At 41.4% G+C, this 23,000-nt stretch overlaps 1 protein-coding gene across 1 annotated transcript in view; it reads left to right on the forward strand.

The window, feature by feature from the left end:
• Positions 1 to 23,000, forward strand: part of pcbp4 (poly(rC) binding protein 4) — a gene marked incomplete at its 3' end in the record, with an annotated part of 68,593 nt that overhangs the window by 12,903 nt on the left and 32,690 nt on the right. Inside the window, exons 4-7 of the mRNA XM_080424384.1 lie at positions 5,700 to 5,816; positions 17,757 to 17,888; positions 18,762 to 18,890; positions 21,319 to 21,393. Coding sequence (XP_080280510.1) covers positions 5,700 to 5,816; positions 17,757 to 17,888; positions 18,762 to 18,890; positions 21,319 to 21,393 — 453 coding nt within the window. The remainder of the gene's footprint in view (positions 1 to 5,699; positions 5,817 to 17,756; positions 17,889 to 18,761; positions 18,891 to 21,318; positions 21,394 to 23,000) is intronic.

Below are 23,000 nucleotides of genomic sequence, written 5' to 3' on the forward strand. Positions count from 1 at the left end.
TGGAAACCTTGTATGTCCAAAACGGTTTGGACATTTTTTATTATTTTTTGTAAAACATTAAAAAAATAGTGATAATAGTTGAGCTTGTAGATCTGCTGTTTTCACTGCTTTTGTGTGACACTCTTGGATGATGAAGTAGAGCATTCATTTGAAAAAAATAAACATAAAAAGTTGATATATGGAGATAGGAGGTTTCTGCCCGACAGCAACGATGACTAACAACCCAGACATCAGAGTATATAAAGACTAGCAATCATGTGTGAGTGGTTCCCATGGAGGTGTGACAGAAAGTGCTCATTCTCAGACTAAAGACCACATACGCAATGACATGGACCAATGGGTTGGCAAACTTGGCATCATCTCCAGAGTTTAAAGTACAGTAATTGGAAAGTGAGATGTGATGTTGTGCAGTCTTCCTGATTGACGCTAAGCTAACAGCTGCCTGGTAGAATAGAAAACTAGTCTCCAGAGCTGAAAATCACTGGCCTGTGCACTACAGCTCAGGATGCAAAGGTTTACCAAACAATATCTTCACAAAAAACACAGAAAATGTTAGTCCCTCGAGAATTAATTTGAACACTACTCCATGTCAACAAACACTGAGAAAGAATTACAGAGAATATGGCAACAGACAGAAAGAAAGGGAGCCAGATACAGCAGGGACACAAGGACTGAGAGATAAGAGTGAGGAACAATGAGAGAGTAAGAAAGTAAATTGGGGATGAGGGACAATGAGATATTGACAGACGTGAATATCTCAATTCGCTCTCACTTCATTCCAGCGAGAGCGAAAGAAGGAGTGACAGATAAAAAGAGCAATTAATTAAGTAAGAGTAAGAAAAATAATGCATTCAGACCTAAGTCAATACAAGAAATGCGTAGCTTTACTCACTGGAATTGTGTTGCTTTAGTCATTTGACATTTTGCTAATTCAGTCAAACCAGCGCCAAGACGCGACTGACATGTACGTGTCGTATATTACAGCTAGTCATTCAACAAGCTAGCATGTACTGTAGCTACTGTACTTGGCAGTCTGTGGTGTCTTTCTCAATGGCACGGTAAAACAAGTAAGCATTACGAACAGCAGTCCACCGTTGATTAGAGTTCTTATCAGAGACATAGACATTCTCCCTCTCTAGGCCATTTGCAAGTGTTGTATCATAAAATTCTGGAAATTCACACCCAGCAACACTACTTCCCCAGCTGGGTCCTGCATGTTGCTCTATTTGCTTTGGGGAAATGTTGCTCGAGATGAACATTTTCAATTTGCACAATTACACGTATTAGCTCTATTCCCGTTGCTTGGGGCGTATACGTGAAATGTCGCTCTATGTCACGTCTTTACATCGATTTAATATTGAATCACGTCACACTAATAGTTTGCCTCATGTTCAGCCTGAACATCAGCATTTTTGGAAAAACATAAAGTTGACAATGAAAACCTTGATCAATGAAGAGGAGCTACACAGCTCTGAATGTCACATTAGGTGAAATAAACGTTACTTACTGAAGGGAGTTCTCTTTTTCCATGACCTTTTATTAGTTCAGCACCTTTTTATTTTATTTTTTTATTATCCCCGCCAGGCCAGAACGGCCAAAGGCGAGGGAGTATGTTTTCGCTCCTGTGAGTCTGTCTGAACGGACGGACGGACGGACGGACGGACTGACTACTTAGCATACCTTCCTAGGCTTATCCTGTTACTGTAAATGTTATTCAGTCAAGTATGGCCTCAGAGATCTTGGTCCATGTATACTGCCTTCCCACTGGATGCAGTTCTTTCCATAAGACTGTCTGTTCAAGTCTGTTTGGAGGTATCCACACTTTTAAACATGTTGCACAAAATGTGTGTGTGTGTGTGTGTGTGTGTGTGTGTGTGTGTGTGTGTGTGTGTGTGTGTGTGTGTGTGTGTGTGTGTGTGTGTGTGTGTGTGTGTGTGTGTGTGTGTGTGTGTGTGTGTGTGTGTGTGTGTGTGTGTGTGTGTGTGTGTGTGTGTGCGTGCGTGCGTGCGTGCGCGCGCGTGCGTGCGCGCGCGCGCGTGCGTGCGTGCATAGGGGGGTTGCAGCTTTTTTCAGAAAAAAAGAATCGAGGAAAAACAGGTTGAGAACCTCTGCTATACTGTAGCTTTCCATTCCTACTGTACAGTATCTACTGTCAAATGTGTGGTGCAGTTCCAATCTCCTCCAAACACCAACATAGAATTGCTTTTAAACCCTATATACTATTATACTAGGTCTGCTCCTTTTTTCCCTCTACACCAAATCTTTTTTTGCCCCAGAATAGGGACGCTAGGGTTCATGTGGTTAAAAAGCTTAGCACACTCAGTACCTGAACTATAAACATAGACGTACTATAAAAGGTGAAACGAAAGAAAGATCTGAAAAGCTAAGTCTCTGTGAAAACAATATTGCTACTGCTGCACTGAGGTGTACCATGACTGTGACAATGCTTATCCCCCAGTTTATCTCATTTTATCGCTAGAGCTGTGTCCTGCAAGAAAAATACAAAAATACATCTATAGTGCTGCTCAGTTTTGTTCACATGGCTCTCTTGTTTCTGTCTCTTGATTGATGTTTAAAGATCCTATCCTTAAACTCTCTGTAGAGTAGAAAAAGATGGGTCGAAAGGACAGTGAATAATAGAGAAACCCGAATAGAAACCCATTCACCCATTTTTATATCCCCACACAAAGAGGAGCATTCCCTCTTTTGTCTTTTTTAAGTTTGGTCAATATTTTATAAAAACGGAACCTTTGTCGCTTTCTCAGTTGTTCTAAACTAGAACTAGTTCTAAACTATCTTGCTTTCATTACCGATTTACAGTAATAAATGTATCAACGTCAGGGAAGTAATCGGTCACTTTAGGGTTGCCACTATCAAGTATTTTTCTTATATTAGAAATTATACTAGCGATAACTTTTTAGATTAATCGAATTATTGAGAAGCGTGTTTTTTATATTAAGGAAATCAACATGAAGAAATTCGAATAGACTATCATTGATTAGTCTGATTAACCACTTAAACCTTGTTTTATACATGGTTGTACATTGGTGTTGTGCAAAATACAGACAATAGCTGACCCACAGTACAACCTCACATATTTTATGACATTTTTTTTTTAAATAAAATTTCCCCCCCAAATTGATTATCTTATAACAATGTATAATTTGTTATATAATCAATTAAACCAATTAGTTTGATGTTATACCCCTAAGTCACTTCAACAGTTTTCCATATGGGTCTAAGAAGACATCTCCTTCACTGAGTGAAGGGATGCTCTCCCCCATGTGTGTGACACACAATCAGAAATCCGTGAAAAGAAATCCTCCTCCTACCATTTCCTCATTGTCAACCTCAACTTGTTCTGTCACACATCCTAGAGCCAGGTGATTCCACCTCCTATCTAGTCTCTCATTACTTACTGTATTATGGAGGAGTCTCCCAACTCCTCTGGCTCGCCGGCAGGGACGTACACACTCGCTTTCCTCCGCAAGTATTCACACTACGTGATCCGCTAGTCTCCACACAGCCTGTGTCTCTCTCTCCAGCCTTCTCATTAGAAGCGTCAGGGCCAGGTGAATCATTTTGCCCAGTCTCATTATCAGAGCGTGGGGGGTTCCTGTCTGCAGCGCTGCCGGCTGGCTGACATCTCTAGTCTGCACTCAGTGCATTTCATGTTCCCACACTACCACTGTACACCGTGTAGTATCCAGTGGTGGAAAGTAACTAAGTGCATGTACACATGTACTGTACTTAAGTACAATTTTGAGGCGTCTGTACTTTACTTGAGTATTTCCAATTTCCAATACTTTTACTTTTACTCCACTACAATTATTTGAAAACTTTAGTTACTAGGTACTTTGCAGATATAAATTATTATATTATGAAACACACATTAGCCACTTTAGCCTTATTTTATACCTAGGGCATTTGAAAATAGCCGATCTACAAGCTCACCGCATCTGCCTTACTTAATTTACAAGAAGTCTACACAATTAGAGAATGTAGTATAAATGTAGTATAAATGTAGTATAAATGTACTACATTTATATTACATTTATACTACATTCATACTACATTCTCTAACGTATTGAAAAATGTACATACTTAAGTACAGTGCTTGAGGAAATGCACATAGATCACCAATGGTGGGGTTGGACAGAAGGGGAGATATAGAAATTTAGAAAAAGATTTATCTCACATAGAGAAGGAGAAGAGTGGAGAGGGCAGGAAGGAGGGAAAGACTAGAGAGATGGATGGATGTGGGGAAAGAGAGAGTGAAAGAGGGGGAGATAGATGAGCCTGGAGAAAGATACTTGGATAAAGAAACAGAGGGATCCAAACAGTGGATGAATAGAATGCAGGGCGGGAGGTGGAGACAGTGAAGGATGGAGTGATAGACATACTGTAGAGATATACAGTATTGATAGAGAGGAGGGTGAGTGGAGACAGAGAGGTCTGCAGATGGAGAGATCTATCTATCTATCTATCTATCTATCTATCTGTCTGTCTGTCTGTCTGTCTGTCTGTCTGTCTGTCTGTCTGTCTGTCTGTCTGTCTACAGTATCTAGCAGTTTAACCTGTCTATCTGATGATGTTGAATAATATATAAATAATGTCATTGTGAGTGTATTGATCTCACCACAGCAGGTCACTTTTCCTTTCTCTCCCGTCTTCTCCTCTTCTCCTCTCCTCTTCTCCTCCTCTATTTTCCTCTCCTCTCCTCTCCTCTCCTCTCCTCTCCTCTCCTCTCCTCTCCTCTCCTCTCCTCTCCTCTCCTCTCTTTTCCTCTCCTCTCCCATCCCTCTCCTCTCTTTTCCTCTCCTCTCCTCTCTTTTCCTCTCCTCTCCTCTCCCATCCTCTTCTCTCCCGTCCTCTCCTCTCCCATCCCTCTCCTCTCTTTTCCTTTCCTCTCCTCTTCTCTCCTCTCTTTTCCTCTCCTCTCCTCTCCTCTCCTCTCCTCTCCTCTCCTCTCCTCTCCTCTCCTCTCCTCTCCTCTCCTCTCCTCTCCTTGCTTGTCCTCCTGTTCAAGTCATTTCCTTCCCTCCATTGTTTCCTCTCCTCACTTCATCTTCTCACTTGCCTCCTCCTCTCCTCTTCTGTCCTCCTCATCATGGCCTCCTCGAAACCTTCATTTACGACTCCCTGCTTTTTCTCACCTCCCTTCCTCTCCTCTCCTCTCTTCTCCCCACCAGCCTCCTCCTCTCTCCTCATCTCATCACAGGTGAATCTCTCTCAGTGGACGAGGAAGCACTGCGGCGTGAATGACTCTCCTTGTATATCCCTCCACCACCACTAATGTGTTCTCTCTTCTTCTCCCCCTCTCCCTCCATCTCTCCCCCCTCTCCCCCTCCCTCCCTCCCTCCCGCCCCTCCTCCAACCTGTACATTGTAACCACCCCCACCCCCCTTCCCAACTTCCTTCCTGACCTTCGTTTTTCCCTTCCCTCCCTCCCTCAAATCCCTCCCTTCATCGCTCCCTGTGTCCCTTCCCTCCCCTCCGCTCCCTTTTCCACCTCCCCATTACCCCCTTCCCTCCCCCTCCCTCCCTCTCCCTCCCCCTCCCAACCTCCCTCCCGCCCTCCCTCCCTCCCACCCTCTCCCTCCCTCCCCCTCCCTCCCTCTCTCTCTCTCTCTCCGTCTCTCTGTCTCTCTCTTTCTCTGTCTGTCTGTCTGTCTGTGTGTCTGCATGCTGCTCTACAGAGCAGTGCGCGGGTCAACATCTCAGAGGGTTCGTGTCCAGAGAGGATCATCACCATCACTGGACCCACAGACTGTGTGTTCAGAGCCTTCACCATGATCACATTCAAACTGGAGGAGGTACGCCTGTGTATACGCACGCACGCACACACACATCACCAACGCCGCACACGCACACACACACACAAACGGGAGGAGGTACACATACACACACACACACTCCTTTTTATAAAATAGAAAGATGTTCCATTTAGAATGGAATGTATGTGTCAGCCTTGACACATACATTTTCTTTATAAAATGATGAATTAGAACATTCATATTGACAGAACCTTTAGCGAGGCTAGGTTAGGTTAACTCACTCTCAGCTTCTCTTTTTATATTTCTCTTTTTTTCCTTTTCTTTATTTTGCCAGTTACTTTAGAGCAGTTTTTTAGTTGTCGACTTGAAGTAAATAGCTGCTGTCCATACACAGTGTTCATTTTACTCTTAAGCTCCTTACACACCGGGGGCGTTTTTTTCATGTGAATAATTCTTTTTTTTTAAAAACCTTATAAAGTCAATGCAAGCTTCCACAGAGCGAAAAAGCAAAGTGAAAAAGCGTCTTTTATTTATTCGGAACGAATCTGAATTTTGAGTATATTCGCATAATCGCCGGTGTGTAATGACCTTTAGAGAGTAAAAACTTAATTTGTACCTGTACCTGCATGAGTGACAAATAAATCCCTCTTGATTATTGACACTAAAGGCGTGGAAGCTTGCATTGACTTCATAAGGTTTTAAAAAAAAACGTATTATTCGCATGAAAAAAATCGCCCCGGTGTGTAACCTTTACAGTTAAATTGACACTCGATTTTGCGTACATGATTACAAAGGGGAGACCAAAACAAATACCAGGTCTCCATTTCTCTGCTTCTTGAAACATGTCATATTATCATGAAATCAAGTGGAAATTCTTCAAGTTATCTGCCAATGCAGTTAGATAATTTGACTAGAATACATTGAAAGTAGCTTGCAAATCTGAATGCAGGTAATAATCAATCTTTAAGCTTGTCAATGTTTTCAGTAGGAAGAGAGACCTACCAGTGTAGGACATGTGAATCCCCCCAAATCTGAATCTGAAGACTACAGTTATGAGCGTTGTGTTTTGCATATTTATGTGTCAACCCACCAATGTTTCCTACCAACCAGCGCAGTCAACACGCACACACTCACTCACACGCACGCACGCACGCATGCACGCACGCACGCGCGCGCAGTACACGCACAGTGGATACACAGAATAAACTTTAACTTTCAACAGCAGACTTGTAAATTGTGTATGAACTCTAATGAATTTGATTTAGTGGAACTCCTAAAGCTGTTTGATGCTTAGAAAAATCCCATTTGCCCGATAGGCAAGTAATGCTCATTTGTAACTCCACCACCAGATATGAAAACTACTTACCACTAGGGGTGTGACAAATCAATATTTGTAGCCCACTAGCGGTGGGGCTCTAAGGATAGTGATGTTGTTCCCTACACTGCACTCAGTACAATGGCATACTGGCAACTTCCACAGTGTCATATAAGAAGAGCCTTGTCATTTCTCCCGAGAGCAAACTGAGGGTCATCAACACAACATCAAATCTACAGCACTTCCAACAGACCCACAAGAGCAGACAATATAAAATGAGCTTGGCAGGAAATGCAGTTAACCACCTAAATATTACTTTGTTGACCGGGGTACCCCAGGGGTCTATACTTGGCCATAGCCAATCTATAAGCTTGCAACGCAATGTGTTGTGAGCTTGTAGATCTGCTGTTTGACTGTTTTCGCCAAATGTTCGCCTATTATGACTTGCCCAGAATCCGGTTCAGTGATATCCAGCCATGAGCTAAACTGAATCTGGCAGTATATGTGTAATAAATACAGATATATCTAGTTGACCTATCAATAAGCCCTAGTTGACCTATCAATAATAATTGGGTTTTAATCACTTAAACCCCAATGAAACCACCCCAGCCCCTCAGGGTTCTATACTAGGCCAGATCTACAAGGTCTGTGAGTGTGTAGATTTGTTGCCAAATGTTTGCATATTTTTGCAAAATATTTGCCTATTAGGCCTAGAATAGGGACACTAGGTTAGAAAAATCCCATTTGCCCGGTAAGCAGGTAATACAGAAACCTATGCATATGCCTCTCAGTATTTGATTATTCTGTATTTTAACTCTGTACTGTTTTTGTTTATTAATTTATTTTCAAAAAACATCCATTCAGGAGCTGAGTGCAGACACTTTGCCTCTAGCCTATATTGTCTGCAGTAAGATATTTTAACTGAGCTCATGATTTAAATTAAACGGTCATCGGTTTGTGATTTTCAAGCGTAAACAATCACACCCCTACTTTTGTACCACCGGAGAGCAGGTGTGCCCAATTTCCAACTAGAAGAGGAGGATACAGTAGACACATGCACAGCTATGTTCTTTACATATGTATCTGTTGCTCTCTTCCTATTGTCTTGAACTGATTGAGGAAAAGGTTACTGATGGAAAAGAGAAGTAGCTTGTCTTTCTGACTCTCTCTCACTCTCTCTATTTCTCTCTCTCACACACACACACACACACACACACACACACACACACACACACACACACACACACACACACACACACACACACACACACACACACACACGCCACACACAGCAGACCTACCAGGCCCTCATGCAGATCCTATTGGTACACACGCATATTTATGTACTTTGTATTTGCACACATGCACATGCTGTAGGCACACACACACACACACACACACACACACACCCACACACACACACACACACACACACACACACACACACACACACACACACACACACACACACACACACACACACACACACGCTGTGTGTGAAATACCGAGAGCTCCCAGTGGGGTGTAGTGAGTAGAGCAGACTGACGTGTGTAACCTTTACTTCCCGGCAGGATGGAATTCATTATGTGACTGACCACACACACACACACACACACACACACACACACACACACACACACACACACACACACACACACACACACACACACACACACACACACACACACACACACACACACCAATCATTTGTCTAAATCCTTTTCCACATCCGTCCCTGTCTCTATCCTTCTTTCCATCTTTCATTGGTTGTACCACTCCTCAACATAATGAATGCCAGGGAAACTTTTCCCCATTCTGAATATTTCTCAACATCCCCAAGTGCCAAGAAACATCGACTGATGAGCCTCTATCCTCTCCACATCCCTCCTCCCTCTCTTCCTTCCTAGCATCCTTCTTCCCTCTGTCCTTCATAATGAAAAAGCATGCGGTGCCAAAATGCAAAACAGTCATGTGTGTGAATTATTCGCATGGCAACTAAGTACAGTATGTGCATGCAATTTGTGCATGTGTCTATCTTATTTCGAGTCAGGAAAACATAGCTACCTTCTTTCCGCAGCATGCCCCTCAATATGGGTTTCTCCCATCTAGGGATGCAGCAGTTAAAAAATATTGATAATCATTTATAATAAAATAATTGATCAATAATGTTAACTAATATTAATATTCTCTCTCTGGGAGACTCTGATCAAGTATATAGGGTTTAAGTGGTTAAACGTAGAAATATGCAACGTTCCTCCCTTTCTTCCTTGTTAACATTGATTCATCCTACCTTCTCCCCCTCCCTCCATCCTGCCTTATTTTATTTAATTCTTCCAGTTCCGAATATCGAGAATGAGAATGAATCCCAAGTGTTTCTTGTAGATTGGCTATAAAAGATTTGGTATACGGAAAAGGGGAGGAGACCTACAGTAGCAAAAGACCCCTGGGGGACTCTGATCAACAAACTATACAGGGTTTAAGTTGTTAAATGAAAGCTTTGTTATGCCACTCAGAGAGAAAGTGAGGGAGTTTTTAGATTTCTTTGGCTATTCAAAAAATAGCAGATATACAAGCTCATCGCGCTGCACAGATGACATGACACAGACGCGTTCCCGGTCTTAATGGATTAAGACAAAGTTGAGTAAAGGAGGGCTCATCTGTTAAGAGCGCATAGCACATAAATCAGGCTATCGTCCTTCCCACAGCTGGCCTGTGTTCAAATCTGACCCAAAGCTCTTGACTGCATGTCATCCCGTCTCTCTCTGTCCCACCTTTCCTGTCTCGATGTCACTGTCAAAAATAAAGCAGAAGAACAGAAATAAATATGTTGAGGAAAAAGTTGAAGAAGGGAGAGAGATGAAACAAGGAGAACAAAGGAGAGTGAGATAGTTTGACAAAGGCACAGTGCTAAAGAAAATACTCAACAAGAGAAAACTATACAGATGAAAGGAGACATATTTGTGAGAACACACGTTATCAAAAAATCCAAAGGGAGAAGAGAAGGTAGACAGATTTAAAGGGATTAAAGAAAATGTGAGAGAATGTGAGAGTGAGCAAGAGAGAAGAGCAGAGTGAGAGAAATGGCAAAGCATTACACATAGAGAGAGAAAAGGTAGGGACTTGGGAAGACAGAGATAGAACGAGAGACTCTGACTTTCGATATAATTTAATGAAACAACCCACAATAACAAAAACAAAAACAACTAAAAACATTAAAATATTCATGACTCAAGAGAGAGAGAGAGAGAGATAGACAGAGATGGAGAGTTAGTTTAAGGGAAGATCAGACCAGTGAGGTTGGTGCGAAATGGGAGAAGTAGGAGAAATGAAAATAAATTGAGAGGAACGTATATTCATTTTTGGCTCCTGGTTACGGTGGGAAATCAATTCTCCTCCACTTCATTTTACAAAATAATGCAGAAAAGTACCATTGGAAAATAGTAGGCTGTATTTATTCACCTGCTTGCACACCAACGACTGGAGCAGCCTGCAGTGTTCAAAATACACTTCAAACCCCAGCCTCCTACAAGCCTCCATGGACAAACTTCAAAGTATGACGGGTGTGGCAGCCAAACACACACACACACAGACCCCGTAGGAGAGACAGTCGGTAGTAAAGCTGAGGAGGAGACAGTGTAAGGGAGACACACAGGTGGAAAGCTGAAAGGGAGACACACAGTAGTAAAGCTGAGGAGGAGACAGTGTAGGGGAGACACACAGTAGGGAAAACTAAGGGGAGGTCATAAGTACCGTAGCTGGCCCAGGAATCAAATCACAAATCAAACTCTTTCCTACCCTGGTTCCTCCATGTTGCAATCCCTCCCAGCTTTCCTAAGCCAATCAGTCTCAATAAAGCAAAGAAAATACAAAGTGGAACACATCCATCACTCGGAAAATAAAATCTAGAGCCATGAAGTGGATTCCAGGACTCTTTGATAGACATGAGAGATAAATAATTTGTGTGGCGGTGCGCTACTGCGGAAGAAGAGGCAGCGGACGGTTTCTTTCATTCCGGTCACGTACCGTATGAGCCGATGGAAAGCCCAGACATGGCTATTTACATTTCAAACGCACAGAGTCGCCCTGAGTACGGCCGGGGCTCTTAATTGATTGGAGCGGCTGCATTAACAGCAGGCTGATTTAGACCCTGCACTTATTACCTGACTTTAATTAAAGAGAGAGTCTTTGAGAGAATGGGTGATAAAGATGAGAAAAGGGGAAAGAGAGAGGGTGGGGTCGTGTGAGAGTGAGATGGATGGGTGAGAGAGAGAGAGAGAGAGAAAGAAAAAGAGAAAAGACAGCTTCTGAGCACTGAAAGAAAGAAGGAAAGAATAAAAAAGGGAGAGAGCTGAGATATATCAAGGGGGTTAGTATATAAAGACAGAAGAGACTTAAAGAGATGTTGAGTATAGGAGAGTCGGAAGAGGTTTCAGATGAAGGGAGGAAATTATGTAACGAGAATACACTGATATTCGACAAATGGGAGGGTGGAGAAATGAATTCTGGGGGGGAGGGGGAGATAATGAATGGTAGATATGAGGAAGAGAGATACAGTGACCCAGAGCAGCACCTCTCTTTCCTGCTAATGGACCATATATTGTAGAGCAAGTGTCTGTGGGCTGACAGGACATGAGGAGAGAGGAGGTGAGAGAAGAGAAAAGGGGGGAGGTATTGAAGCTATACAGTATATAGAAATTCTGTGTTATTGTAAAAATGCACTCTCAGAGTTAAACTAACCACTAAACCATGCACTCCTATTCTGGGCATGTGACAGGCAAACATTCCGCAAAAAAATGGCAGATCTACAAGTTCACAATGTGTCGCATACTCACATTGCAACACATTTGTGAGCTTGCCTTGACCAAATCAGCAAGCATTTTAAACTTAAATTATTTAACAAAATCCCGCTCTGTCGTGTAAGCTGTAAGCAATAGGGCTGAGTTCTTATCCCTCTATTTCATCTAGCTCCATGCCTGATGATCAGTTTCAAGAAAGGCTGCCCATTGCTTTAATGGTGATGCCTTCTTTTTTCAATTGCCAAATGCCTAGTCTCTCTGGGCTGCAATTTACAGCCACAGTCACTGTACAGTCTGCTTAGGCACTTGGTCGTTGAGAGATGAGCGAGGCGAGGAGCAGTGTTGCCAGGTTTTGCGAGACAAACAAGCAACCAGGTCTATGAAAACAATCCCAAAAGAAGCAACTAGGCTACATGAGCCCTTTAAACCTATATACATTGGCTAATTGAAAATAGCCGATCTACAAGCTCCCAACGCGCAGCCATGCGATGCGTTGTGAGCTTGTAGATTTGATATTTTAAAAAAAGTTTTGAAGAAAATGTAAAAAATGTGGGATATTTTTGAAACATTTTAACAACACAAATCTGGCACGGGGGTCCCTGGCACAAAATATATTTAGATGGGGGGGGGGGGTCCGTGGACAAATACATATTAATTTAGGGGGTCCTTGACATACAAATGTTTGAGAACCACTGGTTTAAACGACATTAGGAAGCAAGCCCAAATAAGCAAGCCCAAAAAAACGCAACTCGCAGCAACTATCAATAATTTACAAGCAACTTTACAGAAAAACAAGCCCTAAGTCGCTTATAATAAGCAGACATAGCAACACTGGGCGAGGAGGAGTTGCACTGCCTGAAGCAGGTGTGGGCAACTTTGATGATGGAGAGGGCCACTATATTTCCACACTCACTCCAGAGGGCCACATTGCATATACTGTCGGGCAGACACCTCTTATCTCCGTATTTTCACTTTTTTCGTAAATTAATGCCATACTTCGCCATTCTACAGTATGTCACACAAAATTGCAGATCTACAAGCTCAAAACGCATCACAGTGTGACGCTTTTTCAGCTTGTCGATCTGCTATTTTTGCTGTTTTTTAATTGGAATCCTGAATAATTTCAAATGCATTTAGTTATACTATTATAACATACTACTATGTTAACTGTGAACTTAAATACAAATACATTGGACATAAAAAAGACAATACAAATTGAATACCAGTCATTAAGCTACTAATATAGACTGAAGTAATTAAAGCGGGTCATGTTACCATGTTTGGAATTGTAACAGCTGAAATCAATGATATATCAGTATTCCCATATTAACCTACATTAACACATTAACCGCCAAGAACGTAGTCCTACGGTCCGTTAAATCCAACTGTTAAGCGCCGAGACCGTAGCCCTACGGGCTGCGGTCTTTTCGCGCATGCGCGGTCCGGGTGCACTTTCGGAATTTTTTTGATCCACTTCCGTTTCCGGTTTGATGACCGGAAATAGAATTATTTGGGATCCGGTTTTGACGATCACGCCCGCTCCCATTCTACAGACGAAACTGAAACTCAATTCTCTTCCTGTAGTTTTTTCTCCTCGCATTTCACTGTTTAACGTAATCCGCTCTAACTACAACATGGATACCCCGTTTGACACGCGATCTTCACTGGGAGATACAGGGAGATCTCGCGGATGTAAACAGACCGTGTAGAGCTCAATCTTAAGGATTTTAACAAGATCTATGAAAAAAACAACAAAAACACCTTGGCACTGGTGAGTACATTATGAGATTAACCTCTGGCGGTCGATGTGTTAAGTGAAGGTGGGGGCCGCATGTGGCCCCCAGGCGCCAGTTGCCCATGTATGGCCTGAAGGTACAGAAGAGGAGAGGCAGCAGTTCCACTGTGACCTGCAGGTGGCAGTGTCTGTGGCCAACCGGCTGCACGTAGAGGCCGAGCAGGCCCCAAGGCGAGCAACTGGCCCAGATATACTCAGGGCTCAGACAGAGCTAGGAGGGCCTGGGGTCCAACCACTGCCACCAAATGTCACACCTCTGCCTCGGGTGAGGGCAGTGTAGTTAACCTTTTAGCAGCGCTACATGACCCACAAGTTGGCAAAGCACACAGGGTGGCAGAGTTCAACACGTCCCAGGTGGCAGAAGTGGCAAAACGGGGAGACCATCAAGAAATAGACATATAGGTATTCAAATCAAAACAAATACAGCCAATTATCAAATGATTAAGTCAATAAAGTCCTATATTAACCCATTAAGACTGGGAACACATCTGTGTGTCATTTTAAGATTTCTTTGGGCTATTCAAAAATAGCAGATGTACAAGCTCATAGCGCGGCACTCGGTGCCACGCTATGAGCTTGTAGATCTGCTATTTATTTTAAAAATCGTGAAAGTTTGTGCAAATCTTTTGAATATATATATATATATTTTAAGCAATTTTTTTTACTCAAATCTTTGCTTCTGGGGGTTCTACAAATGTCTTCTAAATCGTACAGTTTTTTTTTTAAAAGTATGTTTCTATATCAGTGGTTCTAAAAAAAAATCATGTCAAGGACTTCCAAAATTATATGTATTTGGCCGCGGACACCCGTCTCTTAATGGATTAATGTGTTTTAAACCATGCTTTAACTCAAAGTAACAAAACTTCACCTCCATGGAGAGGACAGCTCATCAGCACCCCAACCTCAGACAGAATGACAGACCAACCACCTCTCTCACACATATCCACTCCCAACAGACTTGTCCATAGACTTGGATTTAGCCAATTTGGATCCAGTCAGTTTGCCCGCAGGTGGGATTATACTGTAGTTGTCTATATATTATTCCTTGAAAACAGGTTTGATCCTTTTGGAGATGTGATTGTACTGTCTTCTTGAATAAATAAGAACGGTCAACTTCATCTTCTTGAATAAATAAGAAAGGTCGACTTTGTAGTACTGTAGTTTTCTCGTTTTGTGTACCTGCTATATTTTAGCACTTACCGGTAATTGTTGTCTTGGCACCGTACTTGACCGCATATCTACCCTGTTGTTCATGCCATTTACTCCCATCTTGCGCTTTGTAAATTGCTGTGGCTGAGTGTCTCGGCTAAATGCCTTAATTATAAATTCAGATGAAGTGACACAAAGAGAAAATGAGTAGGATTTGAGAGAGGAAAGAGATTAGAGCGGACAGATATAAGGAGAGAGACAGAAGGTAAGGACAGATGTATATTAAAGCCTCATTGAGCCTCATTCAGGAAGCGATATAAGATTTTGTATAAATCATCAGTCTTTAGCAGAGAAACACTAATGTTACGCACCGTAACTGAAATTAAAAAGGGGGCTGAACGCATGCAATATCATCCAGGGTTTTATAGTTTTAAGTGGGATCAATTTATTTATCATTTATCAATGGACCAATAGTATTTTTTAGCCTATAAAATTGTTATTATTATTTTATTAAATGATATTCACATGTTTTCTATTTTTCTCTCATTTAAAATGTATGTTTTCTAGCATTGGACAAACAAAATGTGTGTACTGTGTTCTTATCTCAGTGAGAGTGCTCTCGACCACTCATAAAATGTGTTCTTACATAAGAGAAAAGCAAAAATAAGAAATTTACTTTGCTGAATCCCAGATAAGAACACAATGAAAAAAAATAAAAAAAAGTTGAGAACAAAACAAGAGAAAATCTCTTCTTGTATCGCTTCCTGAATGAGGCCTGTTGTGTGATACATGGACACTACCAATAAACAAGGAAAATGTTATGTACTGTATCAGAATCACAACAAGCTACCCTCACCTCTTCACACAAGAGACTGAGGCAGCCAGCAGTAGCAGTTATAGGGGTTAAAGGGATATTTCACTTTCAAAAAAACTTTGGGTCATTTTATCGTCTACTCAGGCTTTTGTGAGCCCCCCAGACCGTTTTTAAGTTGCTTGATTCAGTATTTAGACATTCATTTTGTCAGACACGCCCCCTTCCTATACAAACCCATTATAACTTCAAACTCCATTTTGAACATGTTAGATTCATCAAAAACACCCGTCCTTGGTTCTGGTGACTCACCCTGCCATCCTAAAATGCGAGGGGGCCGTGTTTTTTCGATAACTTTTTCATTTATATTTAAAAAAAATTTTTGAAAATGAAAAAAATTTAATACAATTAAAAATATATATAAAATAAATGAAAAAAGTAATCGAAAAAACACGGCCCCCTCGCGTATTAGGAGGGCAGGGTGAGTCACCAGAACCAAGGACGGGTGTTTTTGATGAATCTAACATGTTACAAATGGAGTTTGAAGTTATAATGGGTTTGTATAGGAAGGGGGCGTGTCTGATAAAATGAATGTCAAATATCTAAATACTGAATCAAGCAACTTAAAAACGGTCTGGGGGTAGACGATAAAATTACCCAACGTTTTTTTTTAAAGTGAAATATCCCTTTAAGTGTCTTGCTCATGGTCACCTTGACCCATAGCCGGGGCCGGGAATTGAGCGTATTGTTTCCCAAGTGGCCTCTATACCCATTCAGCTATGGTCGCCCAAGCTCTCAATGCTTAGCATCACGATGTTGTGAGCTTGTAGATCGACTATTTGCACTATTCATTGTATGATGAAGTATATGGGCATAAGTTATTAATATAGTTTGTTTACTAGTAGTTTTTCTTTTTCTTTTTTTTTACATAGCACCAAACAAGTGGAATATCTAAAAAGTTAGGAAGAAATGACACTCCATGGAGCACTATACTACTCTAGATAGACCTTTATTGAAATTCAGTCGCTAGAGGCAGCACAGCAGTTTTAATACAGATAGAGTAAAATAAGTACTGTAAGATACTACTATAAGAGTAGCTACACAATAGCTAAAAGTCCAAATGATAGTACCATACAGTATCTGTGCTGTATGTCAGTGTCCGTATGGTACTGTACTGGTGTTATTCCAGAGTTATTAGTCTGTTGACCGAGCAGAGCGACCATCGTGTGCAAGTAAAAGTATCGATACTACAATGTAGATATACTCTGTTACAAGTAGAAGTCCCGTATTCAAAATGTACTTGAGTAAAAGTACAATATTATTATATAATAATATTATTATATTTTCCTCTGAGATGTAGTGGGGTAGAAGTAAAAGTATAGAAATTTGTAAAAAATTAAGAAAGTGAAAAATACCTCAAAATTGTACTTGAGTACATGTACTTAGTTACTTTACACCACTGCAAAGGACAGACCAAGTCTACCGCACCTCCACCTGGTGGAAGATGAACCTGTTGTTCCTCCTCTTGCTCAATGATAGCTTCCAGCTTCCTCCTCCTCCCCATCCAGTCTAGCACCGACGACAGAGCCAGCCTTCCTCACCTGCCTGTCCGGATTATGTGTATTCCCAATGCTCTTGTGACCCCCCCCAATAAGAGATATAACACACCATGTTATAATACTGTGCTACTCCGTATGACGAATAAGAGTAAATACGTTTAAAAATAGTTGGCCTAACTCCACCAAAGAGGAGCCAGGTGGAAGAAGAATGAACTTCATGTCAAAAACACCTGCACTATGTTTTAATACACTGCTCTCACCTACAGGTGCAGCTAATTAAAATAAAAACCACATTGAGTGTTGCTAGAGTGTGTCATAACTGCAACATTCTAGTGACATTCTTTTCCTATGGTGTCTCCAGAGGCAGTGTGGCAAAGAAATGCAACAACATTTGCATAATGTGCAGATAAAAAAGAAAGTGTTAAACACCACCATTACCATATAACAATATTAATAATGTTTCCCATGTTTGAGTGTTTTCCCCACAAATTGAAATCCCATTTGAAAAATCATATTTAATTCACCCTCATTCTAACCAATGATGTCTTTCCCAGGACCTGACAGCCTTGGTAGCCAATGGCACAGTGAGCAGCAAGCCTCCCGTCACACTGCGATTGGTCATCCCTGCCAGCCAGTGCGGATCTCTCATTGGGAAGGGCGGCTCAAAGATCAAAGAGATCAGAGAGGTGAGATGTAAATAAGCACTCAAGATCATTTTGCTGTTGTCGGGCAGAAACATTCTATCGCCAAGTTTCACATTTGTTTGTTTATTTTCATAAATCAAAGCTTCATCAGACAAGATTGTCACACAAAAGTAGTGAAAGTAGCAATAAATGCATCAATTGTTTTCACTACTTTAAGTCGTTTTTTAAAATCATAATAAATAAGGAACGGTTTTGGACATAAGGTTTCCACCCGACAGTGACGATATGAAGACTGATATTAACACACCATGACATTTTGTAATTTGTAGTTCTCGCTAGTGTTTCACCACCGCATGACCAGTATCTTTTGAGGTTTCACATGTAAACTGTTAACCAAGTCTTTTTCTATTCAGCATATATTCATATTCCATCTATGCTATATATTTCCATTTCAAATAGCTATGAGCTGTATTCTTCATGGGTAGATAGTATTGAACATTGGATGTGAAAGTGTTATTATTTTGTCCACATATTGTTTTGTCCACATACTGTCTTTAAAACACACACACACACACACACACACACACACACACACACACACACACACACACACACACACACACACACACACACACACACACACACACACACACACACACACACACAAACAAACAATCAGAATGTTCAGGTTTCACTGAGCAGACCACTGACCTTTAGGTCTCGTCACGTCAACAGCATAAATATTTATTCCAGCACCAGGAAAGCAATGAGACTCATTCTAATCGTCATCTGAAGAACTTGGCCACAGAGCTGCAATACTTTATGATTTATGATTGAGTCTCACGCTGACTCTCTCTGTCTTTGTGTGTGCGTGTGTGTGTGTGTGTGTGTGTGTGTGTGCGCACGCGTGTGCAGACGACAGGTGCCCAGGTGCAGGTAGCGGGTGACCTCCTCCCCAACTCCACAGAGCGAGGGGTGACGATATCAGGCAGCCAGGAGGCCATCATCCAGTGTGTCAAACTCATCTGCGCTGTCATTCTAGAGGTACTACCTGTTGTTAAGCTATATTCAACCATCGAGTCAAATGGTTTACTGCCAAAAGGTGGGGCAGAGTGATTGCAGGTGAGGTGTTATATTTAACCACTTAAACCCTATATACTTTTTTTTTCTTCTTCCAAGCCTTTATTTGATAGTGACAGTGGAGAAAGACAGGAAATAGGGTCAGATTTTAACTCAGGTTGGCTCCGCAAGAACTGAACCTTAATGGTATGCACTCTACCAGGTGAGCCTCCCCAGGGTTCTATTCTTGGCATGATTTTTTCTTTCCCTCTATACCAAATAATGTAGATCCAAAATAGCTGTAGTTCAGCTATTTCCGCGAAATGATGCTAGGATTAAACTCAATAGGTCAGTGCTTTGTGCAAAAAGTGATGTCAAAAGCACAAAGATTTGTCTCTGAAAACCTTCTCAGATTGTCTCGCATACCTCATGAAAAATAACATGGTTGGTTCGAAGAGCCAGTTGGAGTCCTGCTTTGTTTGCAAATTCTGTCAAAATAGATGGCTTTGAAGAGCTATTAGCTAACCGAGCCATTAGCTACCTAAAAGCACTGAATCAAACTTCATATATGGACTCATCATTGATTCATCGTTGGTAGCCATTTCCTTTTTTTTGTCAACAATAACATACAGCAAACAGATGGTTGATTACCATAGAGATGGCACTATGCTGTACCATACAATTATCAATGCTCAGAATGTGAATGACAAGTCTCACAAATCAATTGGCCTAAATAGATAGTAATTGTTCCGGGAGGGCTGCGTGTGGGCACTGCCAAGCACTGCTATAGTCTGTTGACCGCTAAACAGCTTCCCTGGGGCTATTGTCATTGTAGTACCTTGGGCAAGGACACTTAGATAGTAATTATTGTGGGAGGATGTGTAACATATACATGTAATGCACACACACAACCCACACAAACAGACACCCGTGGGTGCTGTGGAGTACAACAGCCTTTCTTCTGTTCTGCTGTGGCTCCACTGGGTGCTAATGGGGCATCGGTGCCTTACACAAAGGCACTCATTCTCGCCTATTGACCACTTTCAACCTGGCGTCCCTATTTTGGACATGCCATTGAATCCTGAAAAGTAACAGTTTTGGATTTTCTTGGGGAGGTTTCCACCTGACATCGACGATACGAAACAAACATGAACAGTGAAGATTTCATTCATCGCTGAACTGACTCGCAATATTATCAGCGTTATCAGCATGTATGACGATCGCTTTATCTGATATACGAAATCTGACAAATGCCGTCTGTTAAAACGAATGCGCTTTTAGGGTCAGAAATCTGGTGTTTTGGGTCTGGATCATATCAAAGCATTTTCTATGAGATAATGTTAAACCTTTTAATGTTGTTCACAGTGGAAACACCGGGATGATCTATAATTCATGATAACATTCTCATTAATGGGAGGCAGCAAGCTTCGAGTTGACGCAGCTTCTCAGAGATTAGAAGGGAAAACGGAAAAATCAAAGGCTGTTGACGCTGCCAGCTCATTGTTATTCTGAGAACCTTAATCTTTTAAGAGAGAGGAAGGAAAAATAGACAACAGAGCCCAAGCTAATTTGGTCACTTTCAGATGTTTACTCTGTTTAACTTCTTGTTCCACCATGCCTGCTTTTTTCTTCATCTCAAACAAAAAAAAACACAGTTCTATTCCATGTCTAACCCTTTCTGAGGTCCCATTGTCTTTGTAGCTTGCGTGTCGGCATGTGCCGTGAAGCTGTGTCAGTTGCCATTGTGTTTTGGGCAAATTGGAATTCAAATTGACAACTCAACTTCACTTTATTGTCTGTCACAATCACACGTTTACAGTTGTAAAAGAGTGGGTGGAATTATTCAGTGCAAGCTGCCCATGAACTAGAGATGATCTAGGCTTGAAAAACAAAAGAGTGAGCAGATGGGCCATGCAAAAACTGAAAGAATAGCAAGCACTACATTTCGTCACTACTGAATAAAGACACAGTAGAGTGTTTGGCTACTCTTATCTGTTTTTGCGATATACAGTGGTGGAAAAAGTACTCACATTTTTCAAATGTATAAAAAACTTTTGAAAATAGCCGATCTACAAGCTCACAATGCGTCGCATCGCAACGCATTGTGAGCTTGTAGATGGAGTAAAAGTATAATATTTGCCTCTGAGATGTAGTGGAGTAGAAGTAAAAGTATTGAAAATTCGAAGTACCCCATTAAAGTGAAAATACCTCAACATTGTACTTAAGTACAGTTCTTGAGTACATATACTTAGTTACTTTACACCACTGGCGATATGTCTCTGTAGTAGTGTCACCAAGGACAGGTTCCCAATGCGTCTGTTCGACTTGCTGATTAAAGTTGCTCCCATTTGCTCTTTTCCTCCTGTCTTTGCTCGTGTGATGACCTCCTCCTCTTTCTATCCTGTGTTTATAGTCTCCTCCGAAGGGAGCAACGATCCCCTACAGACCCAGTCCCTCCCCAGGAACTGTGCTCCTGTCAGGAAACCAGGTAAAGACTTGCACGATTATTACACAGCAGTAATATTCTGAGAGACTGTCCTTAAACCGTGATTGTGGGTGGAACGGTGAATGTCCAATACTATTCACAGCTCTGAAACACCCAGACATCCGCAGCAGAGAGGATGTCCTTCGCTGTGATTGTTAGTGGGACAGTGAAAGACGTACCATTCATAAGCGTTCTTAAGTACCCAGAATTCAATAGCGGTCCTATCTGGAGTACCATCTCAGTGGCCTTGTGGTTGTGAGTGTCCGTCTCTACTCATAGATAGATAGGTCCTGACCTATGGGCCAAATGGCTCAGGAACCATTGGTACTTTTTTTTTTATTGTGGTCATAGTGTACACAGACAGTTTTATCATCATACAATATAATGCATGTTGCGACTGTTTCAAGTTCAACACATACAGTTCAATCATATGAATCCTTCACCTTTTAAATGCATACAGTATATACATATGTAGTTTTGCTCTTGTCCATATATCCATTCATTTTACAAAACTATTCTATTTTTCATTTCTCAGTGATGACCAACATTTTTTTTTATTGACAATCAAAAACAAAATGGAAATAACAGCGGGGCAGCTTTCAGAAAAAAGAAGGGGGGGGGGCCTTCACATAATTACACACATTTGAAAACCGATGCAAGGTCAACATTCACAAAACACAAAGAGAAAAGAAAAAAAAAGAAAAGAAAATACAACACTTTCAGCTTTGTTTAGCCATTTAGCAGAAATCTGAGGGGATTGGTCAGTCCATTTAGTCCAAATCCAGAAGAATTTGTCTTCCTGAGTTCTGAGTGAGAAAGACAGTTTTTCCATTCTGTATATATCGTAAATTATTTCTATCCATTCCTCCACAGTGGGTGTTTGTGGTTGCAACCACTTTCTTGTGATAGCCTTCTTACTTGCCACTAGAAGGATCAGAATAGGTTTCTTGTCATTATTGTCCAGTAAGTCATATGGGAGGTTACCCAGGTATAAGGTATCAAACCGGAAGGGGATGTTGATTCCAAATACAGCTGTTCCAAGTGTTCATGAATTTCCCTCCAATATGAATTCAAAGCTGGACATTCCCAGAAGACATGGAAATGATTTGCTACATTCTGGCCACATGATCTCCAACAGCTTACCCAAGGCTACTTACTTTATTCATCATTCTTTATTGATGGTGGATACCTTAAAGCAGGGCTACTCAACTTAAGATGGCTCAGGGGCCACTCAGCAAAATACCAAAAGTCCAAGGGGCCGCAAGCTAAAAATGACGGTCCTATTTTGGATTTTTCGATTTTGTAACACACTACGCATTGTTATTGTTATAAGAAAATTTACATTTTGACATCATATTCTTTTCACTGTACCTGTTTATTTTGTGTGTATGTCCAGTGGCATCAGTTCAGCAAAAGCTAAGGTATGGCAAGGTTAGGGTTGCCAACTCCCAGAGATTAAAATAAGGGACACCTACCCTGGGCGTGCGGCCGGAAAAAAATGGGGGTCAAACCCCCCAAAAAACTGAAATGCATAGAAAACTATGCATTATACCTGTAACAATTGATGTTTGTTTTTATATACGGAAATGTATATTTTTATCCTGTGCTTA

Source organism: Gymnoscopelus braueri, assembly GCF_963280865.1.
Source record: "Gymnoscopelus braueri genome assembly, chromosome: 3".
Lineage (NCBI taxonomy): Eukaryota > Metazoa > Chordata > Actinopteri > Myctophiformes > Myctophidae > Gymnoscopelus > Gymnoscopelus braueri.